We start from the raw sequence: 10,681 nt of genomic DNA on the forward strand, positions 1-10,681 counted from the left end.
TCTCCTCCCGCAAAAATTTTGTTGAAGCGATGAGTATTAGCTGAGAAATCGTAAATCAAAAACCGCGTATTATCGTCGCGCCGCGTTTCCTCCTCCTTTCAACTTACTCTCCGCTGTTGACGGCGAGCGAGCCTTCCCTCCCATGATGCTGCGCTCCTCGGCGGTGACGTACTTCCGCTATTGCGCTGCTCACACAGCCGTCTGCTACGGGCAAGCTTTGTTGACACCATGAATCCCGCTCTCCGCTCAAGGCTGGAAAAGCGAACGAAAAATCTGGCCGCATGTGTGCGGCGGCCTGGCCTTGCCCTTTCGCGGTGTACGTTGCTGCAAAACTTTGATATCGGCGGCGAACTCGCAGCCGCACGGGGAGGATCCTGCGCTCGCTCCCTTGGATGCACAGCGCACTGTTTATCAAAAAAGCGCCGTATCAGATGTGGCTCCGCTGGTGCCGGGTCTTATTTTGTGGTGGTGGTAATTCCCGGCGGCGGCATGTGAAAAAGACATTTTAAACCCGTGCACAAAACGCCAGTTCAGTTTGGGGCGACGCGTGGCGGAGAGCGGCAACGTTGGCAAAACATGCTCCTCCGCGGCTCTGAGCTTTCTAGCGCTGGAGCGAGCACCATTTCTTTGACAATATCAAACATCGGTTGCCCTGGAAACAAGGCACAAACCGCTCTAGAAGTCAGTTACGGTTGCGTGATCCTGGTTCAGCTTGGGGCCCCACCTCGCGGCATATGGGCACTGCAGGCATACTACTCACTCCCATTTGGAAGTGCGAGATGCGTTTGGCATTACAGGAGGCGATGGTGTGTGTTGTGGACGCCTTTGTTTCGCGATGAAATGCGACGTTGTGCTACTGCGGGTGGATAGTGCTTCCCACGGTCTGGATTATCTTTCTCAAGCGGCGTACGACTCAACCTCGCATGGCGTATGTGCAGTGTGCGTGGCTAAAAGCCATCTCGGCTTGTGCGCCAGAGTTAAGTGACTTGCTGTTCGGCCCCGCAAACCGCGCGCGAGGTGAGTGCCGAATTTACGAGGGGCAGGAGGAGGCAACCCATCGTCTGTCAATCGCGGTTCGGACTTGCAACGCATGTTGTGACGTTGTGTTCGTTCGAAACGCATCTCTGGATTGTTTGGAAGTTGAATAAAATGTATGCGTCAAACCCGGGCATTCGGCTCAGGGCGTTCTCTGCGATTGCAAGAAGGAAGTGCCACGGGGCTTCAACGCTTTCTTTATGGAACGTACTCATATACGAGAATATTCATGTCGTGTTATGGCCCTGTTGCATTTAATACAAACGGTTAAGCGTTTGTTTACACTTGTTTCGTTTGTCGTAAAATGTCAAAGCACTCCGGCACTCCGCTGGCAGATCGGCCGGCGAGCCGACGCTGAGCAGACGACTCATCTCTTTGCCGGAAGTGCGTGAAAAAGCCGCCCAATAGCAGGATGTCTAGCTCATGACGAACATCTGGGAATCGATGATGTAGACATGTGAAGATGGCGGCGTCCAAAAACACGAAGGAAAGGGTGAGAAAAAAGCGACAAACTTTGCAACAAAAGCGTGAGCTTTCCGCTGTGCGTAAAAGAGTAATACTTGGCACAGATGATGTTGACGACCCAATCTAACGATTGCGCTAGTCAGTTTAGTGTGCTCAAAACGCCTTTCAGGGCCCCTTTAAGTAAAGTAGGAGGAATAAATGTTTCTTTTACGAGCGTTGGTGCTGCCGTTAGGACACCCGCACGGTGGGGGCGTCCCTAGTCCGGGATGCCCTGGCTTTGGCTGGCAGTCTATAGGCCCTTTTTAACAGTAGGCGCTAGGTCCCAAGGTCCGAACTTTCAAGGCAGCCCACCCATTCATCGTAAGAAGGGGAAGGGTTTGGGTAGGCCTCTGGTTTGTGCGCGCCGCCCATACTTGATGGTATAGAGTGCCGAGTAAGGGCCAGAAATTACAGGTGGTCGGGTATAGGGTGGGGCAGATGGCATGACGAAGGGTGGCTTCTTGTCAGGTAACTCTGGATGCCAAGCCGGGGGTTTTCTTCGGCTTTTGTGGTAGGAGGGGGAAGTTTTGATAAAAGGTAAAAGTAGAAGTGGGATGCCTTTAATGATGAAGAGAAGTCAGCCTGGCTGCGAGCTTGGCTTGCTACTCAATATGAACATGCGAGGGGTGAAAATGAGCGAAGGCAGCTACGGCACCGCAACTCACACAAACACTAACAAACGCAAATAAGCACACAGAAACCGACAATCGCAGAAACACACACACACACACACACACACACACACACACACACACACGCGCGCGCACGCACACACACACACATATACACACGCACACGCACGCACACGCGCACACACACACACACACACAGCACACGCACAGTAGTAAAGTTAAAGCAAGCGTTCACAGGGTTTCGTTCAGGACGGAGTCACGGAGAAATGAGACAAAGGCTCTTGTAGAGTACCATGGACCGATGACGTGGTAAAGTTTCAGTGGTAGAACAAGTCCAGGTAAGTCTGAGTGTAGTGTAGCAAGTACACAGCCATGAAAATGGGGCAACGTGGAGATAGGTTGGTTGCGGACCATCTGCGAAGCGTTTGTGGTGCGTGGCCTGCGCTGGCGAATAGCTTGTTGATGAACACTTCACCGAACCGGAGAAGTGGAGAAATGGACGCGAGATAGCGGGGTTTCTTTTAAATGCAAAGCATTTCTTTAACTCACGATGTTATGCGTCCGTAACTCGGCGTCCGCACCACGGCAGCTGCGCCCTCTCCCCCACTCCTCCTCGCCCTCAACAGGTGCAGCGCGCGCTCCGGCGTTGCAAGCACCGAGCAACAGCAGGTGCGGGCGCGTCGTGGCGTGACGGTGGCGTGATAGCGCGCTCTCTCTCCGCCTCCTCTCCCTCTACTGCGTTCGTTGGGAATATAAACCCGGGTGTCAGCGCGTCAGCCGCACTCCAGTTCTGCTTCGCTCTCTTCTCGTCGCGGTTGTCGCAGTTGCTAAGCGATGGAAGCAAGACCTTCAACTAGTACCGCGACGCAATACAACTTCAGCGTCGCGGCACCAGTTCAAGACATCGTGCCATCACCATTACAACACCCATCGCCACCGCCACGCGCGTAACGCCGCTAATGCTCTGCATTTACTCGTGCCCCTCCCGCGGGGGCATGTCGGTGCTTTTTATTTCAGGGGTTCTTTTCTTGTTCCTTTGGACGCATAAGATTCCACGGAGGAGGGATGACTACGTGGAGAATGTATGAAGCACAGGCTTCACCGAATGGGATAATCTGGCACCCTCCTGTGTAGTCGCGTGCATACCTCGGCAAAGTTGGCGCGGCTCACTCAAACTCACTCACAATTTTTTTTTTCGAATAACCACTCACTCAAACTCAGACTCAATGCTGAGCACCACATCTGCGCTCACTCAAACTCAAACTCACATTGAGCGCAAAACTCAGAACTCACTCGGACTCAAAATGTACAAAAAATCAAAATGTACTCAAACTCAAAATGGACTCAAAACTCAAAATGTACAAAAACTCAAAATGTACTCAAACTCAAAATGGACTCAACACTCAAAATGTACTCAAACTCAAAATGGACTCAAAACTCAAAATGCTCAAAACTCAAAGTGTACTCAAACTCAAAATGGACTCAAAACTCAAAATGTACTCAAAACTCAAAATGAACTCAGAACTCAAAATGGGCTGAGAACTCAAAATGAATTCAGAACTCAAATGGCCTCACAGAGATTGAGACAGTGAGAGAGTGAGAGTGAGAGTGTGAGTGAGAGTGTGAGTGAAAGTGTGAGTGTGAGTGTGAGTGAGAGGGAGAGTGAGTGCGTGAGTGTGAGTGAGAGTGTGAGTGTGAGTGAGAGTGAGAGTGAGCGTGTGAGTGTGAGTGAGAGTGTGAGTGTGTGACTGAGAGTAAGAGTGTGAGTGTGAGTGAGTGAGAGTGAGAGTGAGATACTGAGTGTGAGTGAGAGTGAGAGTGTGAGTGAGTGAGAGTGTGAGTGTGAGTGAGAGTGTGCCTGTGAGTGAGAGTGAGAGGGAGTGTGCCTGTGAGTGTGAGTGGGAGTGAGAGTGAGAGTAAGAGTAAGAGTGTGAGAGTGAGAGCGGGAGGGAGTGTGAGAGTGAGAGCGTGAGTGAGAGTGAGAGTGAGAGTGTGAGTGTGAGTGAGAGTGTGAGTGTGACTGAGAGTGAGAGTGTGAGTTGAGTGTGAGTGTGTGAGAGTGAGAGTGAGAGTGTGAGAGTGAGGGTGTGAGAGTGTGAGAGTGAGAGTGTGAGTGAGAGTGTGAGTGAAAGTGAGAGTGTGAGTGAGAGTGAGTGAGAGTGAGATTGAGAGTGTGAGTGAGAGGGAGAGTGAGTGCGTGAGTGTGAGTGAGAGTGAGAGTGTGAGTGAGAGTGAGAGTGAGAGTGTGAGTGTGAGTTAGAGTGTGAGTGTGTGACTGAGAGTAAGAGTGTGAGTGTGAGTGAGTGAGAGTGAGATACTGAGTGTGAGTGAGAGTGAGAGTGTGAGTGAGTGAGAGTGAGAGTGTGAGGTGAGTGTGAGTGAGAGTGTGCCTGTGAGTGAGAGTGTGCCTGTGAGTGTGAGTGAGAGTAAGAGTGTGAGTGTGAGAGTGAGAGTGAGAGCGTGAGGGAGTGTGAGAGTGAGAGCGTGAGTGGGAGTGAGAGTGAGAGTGTGAGTGTGAGTGAGAGTGTGAGTGTGAGTGTGAGTTGAGTGTGAGTGTGAGTGTGTGAGAGTGAGAGTGAGTGTGAGAGTGATAGTATGAGTGAGAGTGAGAGTGTGAGTGTGAGTGAGAGTGAGAGTGAGAGTGTGAGTGAGAGTGAGAGTGAGTGAGAGTGAGTGCGAGTGTGAGTGTGAGAGTGATAGTGAGAGGGTGAGTGAGTGAGAGTGTTAGTGTGGGTTGAGTGTGAGTGTGAGTGTGAGTGAGAGTGAGAGTGAGAGAGTGAGTGTGAGAGTGTGAGAGTGTGAGAGAGTGAGAGAGTGAGAGTGGAAGAGTGTGAGAGTGAGAGAGTGTGAGTGTGTGAGAGTGTGAGTGTGAGTGTGAGTGACAGTGTGAGTGTGAGTGAGAGTGAGAGTGTGAGAGTGAGAGTTTGAGAGTGAGAGTGTGAGTGAGAGTGTGAGTGTGACTGAGAGTGTGACTGAGAGTGAGAGTGAGAGTGTGACTGAGAGTGTGACTGAGAGTGAGAGTGTGAGTGTGAGTGTGAGTGTGAGTGTGAGTGAGTGACTGTGAGTGAGTGACTGTGAGTGTGAGTGAGTGAGTGAGTGAGTGAGTGAGTGAGTGAGTGTGAGTGAGTGAGTGAGCGTGTGAGTGTGAGTGTGTACCTTTTGCTATATACCTTTTGCTATATCCTCATAATTATAACCAGAAATATTTGTCCCACGTGATCCCCCTCGACGAGACCTTTAATTTGATACCCCACACACCCTAGCAGGGTCATATCGAATTCATACCAGTCAAAATAACCATGACTCTCATGACTTCAACCAGGACGCATTATTTAGGTGTCCGACGTGATTCCCCTCACTGGAACCTTCAATTTGACGCCCCACATGCTTCAGCGGCCTCACCTTGAATTTAACCCAATCTATGACTCATAATGACTATCTCATGATTCGAACTACGAAGCCTTTTTTATTTGTACCACGTGATTCCCCTCGTCAAGACCGTAACTTTGATACCCTACACGCCCAGTGGGGTCACTTCGAATTTTACCCCAATATAAGACTCGCCATGACAATCTAATGGTTATAACCAGGAAGCATTTTTGTATTTCTCCCACGTGATTCCGCTCACCAAGACCATTAATTTGATACCCATCACATCCTGGCGGAATCAATTTGAATGTTAAACCAATCAATGACTAACCATGACTATCACATGATATAGCCTACCACACTTTTGTCCCACGTGATTTCCCTTATCGGAACCTTCAATTTGATGCCCCGGACACCCAGTGGCATCACTGTGAATTTTAACCTAATTTATGACCCATTTTGACTATGTCATGATAATAATCAGGAAGCACGTGATTACCCTCATCGAGACCTTTAATTTGATACGCCACACGACCTAGCGTCATGAACTTGAATTTTAACCGAATCTATGAGTTACCATGACTACGTCATGATATATCCATAACTCATTTTCGTCCCGAATGATTCCCCACATCGAGACCTTGAATTTGATTCCCCACATGCCCTCTCAGCGTCATTTTGAATTCCAACCCAATCTATGACTCATTATGACTGCCTGATGACTACAATCAGGAAGCATTTTTTTTATTTACCCCGCTTGATTCCGTTAATCCGGACCTTTCATTTGATACCTTACACGCCTTAGCCTCATCAGTTTCACTTTTCACCCAATCTAATGTGGTCATTATTCTGTCTTAAGGGGCACTGCCCAGTCAATTCAGCTAATTCATTTGAAACAGCAGAAAGGACAGCCCCCGCCTCCATTTCCCCCCGACTCTCACCTCTTCCTTTGTGACCCCTAGTATATCAAGCCGTTAACAGTAGCAGGCGAACAACCAGCACGCCAGCGCCGCCGTGTGCTTTCCCACCACCCTTTCCCACGCTCTTAGTGGATCCGTCAGGAGGAAAAGTTAAGACAACCCTTTTTTATGACCTCACCAGACAATTATCACTCACGCGTCCAGCCGCGAAAATTAGGTATACAGGAAGTGCTTATGGTCATGAAAATTCAACAAGAAACTAAAAAAAATCAGACACCCCCTCCCTCCCAACCGATCATGCAGATCGCGATTGGTGCCGTACCCGCAGGTAACCTGAATTCCGAGCCCACAGTGACGCATGAAACTTAACAGCCAACCATAGCTGCCTGCTGGGCTACTCATATGTACTCAAACTCAAAATGGTCTCAAAACTCCGATGTACTCAGAACTCAAAATGTACTCAAAACTCAATATGTAATCAAACTCAAAATGTACTCAAACTCAAAATGTACTCAGAACTCAAAATGGACTCAAACTCAAAATGTACTCAGAACTCAAAATGTACTCAAACTCAAAATGGACTCAAACTCAAAATGTACTCAGAACTCAAAATGGACTCAAACTCAAATTGTACTCAGAACTCAAAATGGACTCAAACTCAAAATGGAGTCAAACTCAAAATGTACTCAGAACTCAAAATGGGCTCAAACTCAAAGTGTACTCAGAACTCAAAATGGACTCAAACTCAAAATGGACTCAAACTCAAAATGTACTCAGAACTCAAAATGGACTCAAACTCAAAATGTACTCAGAACTCAAAATGGACTCAAACTCAAAATGTACTCAGAACTCAAAATGGACTCAAACTCAAAATGTACTCAGAACTCGAAATGGACTCAGAATTCACTTGGTCTCAGGCGTACTCAAACTCAATCGGACTCAAACTCAGTCGGGATCACTCGGCTCAAACTCACTCAAGCTCAAACTCACCATGCCACACTAGCCTCGCGCTCACTCAAACTCAAACTCACGCGTGAGTTTGAGTACAAATTAGTCTAAGTGAGTGGACTCATGAGTGAGTTCGCCGACCTCTGGTCGCGTGTGCCGCCTGATTTCCCGTGAAAGAGTTCTCGTGGCATAGAACGCACTCAATGCAAACATGAGTGTCCTTGCGTTTGAGGATGTGGAAAGGGAGAATAATTTCATGAGTCGTTCCTATCAATTTTAAATAAATCGGTGAGGATGCGAACTTGAGTCGGCAGAAGGTTCTCGCAGTCGTATCTCAAGAAGTTCAGTGCACGGAGGACCTCTGGCTGTGGCCTGTAGAGAGGGCTGCAAAAACCAAAATGAAAAAAAAAATGACACCATCTTCCCGTAGGGGAACCCGGAGTAGTATGCGAAGCAGGCATGGGGTCGATTCAAGTGCCCATTACTTTTCAGTTCGTCGTTTCCGTGAGGTTGAGGTACGTAGCTACCATTATATTTACGGTTTGGTTTCTATGGTAACTACCCCACTTTTCACTTACCGTAATTACAAAATGGGAAATTGCGTTGACCCCATGGCTGTTTCGCATACTACTCAGGGTTCCCCTACGGGAAGATGGTGTAATTTTATTTGAGGTGGTGGGGGGTGTTAGAGTGGCGAGGCATTAAAAAGAGAGAGAGAGAGAGAGAGAGATGTTGTACTTAGTATGAGTTTGTCTTTATTTAAGCATTATCATCATCATGTTCAACGTAGGTGACGTCAAGCTGTGGTTTGCGTTCCGCTTTGATTATGAGCGCCTTATGGTCTGTGAAATGTAAAGTCAAGGGCTGTTGTAGTGGATGAGCCCTAAAGTTTCTAAAGATGAGGTCGATGCACGTTCCCCGGATGGTTGTGGGTGGCTTGTAATCACGGCCCGCCGAGACTCGCCGACGCACGCCGCCGCCGACGACGATGAAACGCCGAAGGCGCGTGAAGCGTGCTCGCCTCGGGCCGTCCCAGGAAGACACCGGCAACCCTGTCGCTCCAGGAGCCCTTAAAAGGGAAGCGTATTCGTCTTGTGCCGGCCCAGGAAGACACCGGCAACACTGTCGCTCCAGGAGCCATAGAAGGGACCGAGCGTTCAGCAAGCCGAGCATGTGCAGTGGGGGTGTGGACAGCGCAACAACAACGATAACGACAAGGGAGGGACAAAGCCCCGACCATGAGATGCTTCGCATCTAAAAAAGAAGGCACGAAACTTACTCTAAAATATCTGCGTCGGCTCAGAAGTCCGGCACACTGCAAATTAGCCATGCATTTTGATACGCCTGCACCGTGTTCCGCTGCGTTTTACCAGTTGTATGTTGGCTCCATTCCAGAATTTGGCTGTGTTAGAGCAGTGCTGCCTGGTACGAACAACGGCGACTCGAGTTACTGACCCCTTACCGACCAAAAGAGCGTCGTCTGCCATCTGCTCATCGGCGGTTGTTGTCGCGGCACGGGAAATGACAGGGCATGTCAAGCGTTGGGCTTCGCATCCCCTGACATGCTCTGACATGGACATGTCTTCCCCGGCCTCATAATTGCTACTCGCCCTCTCCTGCGTGCCGGCGCGGTGCCGTCGAACGTTGCCGATACAAGCCGAACGCATGATTTCTCGTCCATCTGGTTGGCCCGTGTGATTTGGAACCTGCCAGGCGGCGCACCGATCGCGCAGCCACTCGAACTAACCCCGAACGTACATAAAGGCGCGGAGCTGCTGCGACGAGCATTCGCCGGCTGACCGCGCAACTTAGAGGCCTCCTCACTCGCCGCAATTAAGGACATCCAGCTTCGTAGGTATACAGATACATCAGCCGCCGCGTCTCTGTTAGCGTCAGCAAACAGGTGTGAAACGCTCCACAGAACGATCTTAAAGTGATGGATGAGCAGATTCTGAAGAAAGCCAAGGAAGGCAAGCGGCCTACGTACAAGCAGCACGAGGCCACTGGGTGGATCTTTCCAAGGGACGGCTTCGAGTGGTCCGAGTTCGAAGCGGCCTGCAGCTTCCGACCTCGCGCCGACGACATTATACTCATGACGTACATGAAATCCGGGACAACGTGGGTCCAATACATGCTGTACCTGATCGTTCACGACATGAAGCCCGTTCCCGCAGGTGAGCGATTGGACCGCTATGCGCCATTCCTCGAGAAAGGAGGTTTCCCTCTGGTGAACGCCCTGGAAAAGAGGCCACGACCCATCAAGACCCACCTGTCCTTCGACGTGATGCCCTGGCACTCCGAGCCCCGGTATGTGTGCGTGCTGAGGAACCCCAAGGACGTGTGCGTGTCGTTGTACCACCACATACGCGGATTCAGCAAGTACTACCACTTCGAGGACGGCAAATTTGACGACTTCTTCGAGGCCTTCGTGGAGGGGGAAGTGGACAACGGTGATTATCACGACCACCTGCTGTCGCTCTGGGGTCACCGAGGCAAGGAGAACGTCCTGGTGCTCACCTACGAGGACCTCATCGAGCAGCCGCTGGAGCAAGTGCGAAAGCTGGTGGATCACATCAAGCCCGCCTTCCCCGCTGGCTGGAAAGAACCGGACCTTGAAGAATTGGTCGCCGCGGCGAGCTTCCAGGCCATGAAGGCTCAGAGGCCGGAACAGTGGGCCAGTGCGCGACCAGAGAACATGCCGCCTTTCATTCGCCGAGGGCAGGTGGGGGACTGGAGGAACCACCTGACGGCAGACCAGAACGAGCGCTTGGAGCGCAAGTTTGCCCACAAGCTCGCCGGATCTGGAGCTGAGCTTTTATGGCCCAAGGAAATGCAGGGACCCGGTAGCATCTAGTAGTGTAAATGACCTATGGAGCATGTGGTGTTTTTCGCAAACGGTGGAGCATAATCTTAGCTATGCTCTTTGTAAACCAGATGAACACATATACTATGAACGTTTGTATTGTCGTGCATTGTTATTTAAAAGGCATGAAATAGGCAGTTGTTCAAAATTTGCAAAATTAGAAGTGTGCTGGTGATTTGTAATAAAATCTCTCCCCTGAAAGCGATTTTATTTTTTTGCTCAGTGGTTCTAGCGAATGCTGAAGGTATAACGACCACTAATAATGCGACAAAGATGGCGGCTGAGACAGAGTTTTATCGTTTTAATGTTGCAGTTACATTGATGGAAAACTGAAAAATTGTGAATTTTATGTTAAAAACAACGCTGTTGTCATTATCGTTGGCGCTTTTTCCGGCTATTCAGATAGAAGT

The 10,681-nt window shown here is 49.7% G+C and overlaps 1 protein-coding gene across 1 annotated transcript; it reads left to right on the forward strand.

Moving 5' to 3' along the window:
* The first annotated feature begins 9,185 nt into the window (after window positions 1–9,185).
* On the forward strand, window positions 9,186–10,472 carry LOC144137903 (sulfotransferase 1 family member D1-like). Its single transcript, XM_077669923.1, has one exon. It carries the CDS (start codon window positions 9,345–9,347, stop codon window positions 10,260–10,262), a length of 918 nt encoding a protein of 305 aa, XP_077526049.1. The 5' UTR covers window positions 9,186–9,344; the 3' UTR covers window positions 10,263–10,472.
* The last annotated feature ends 209 nt before the right edge of the window (window positions 10,473–10,681 follow it).

This window comes from Haemaphysalis longicornis, unplaced genomic scaffold (assembly GCF_048455015.1).
Source record: "Haemaphysalis longicornis isolate Haplotype H1 unplaced genomic scaffold, Haemaphysalis longicornis Haplotype H1 scaffold_5, whole genome shotgun sequence".
Taxonomy (NCBI): domain Eukaryota; kingdom Metazoa; phylum Arthropoda; class Arachnida; order Ixodida; family Ixodidae; genus Haemaphysalis; species Haemaphysalis longicornis.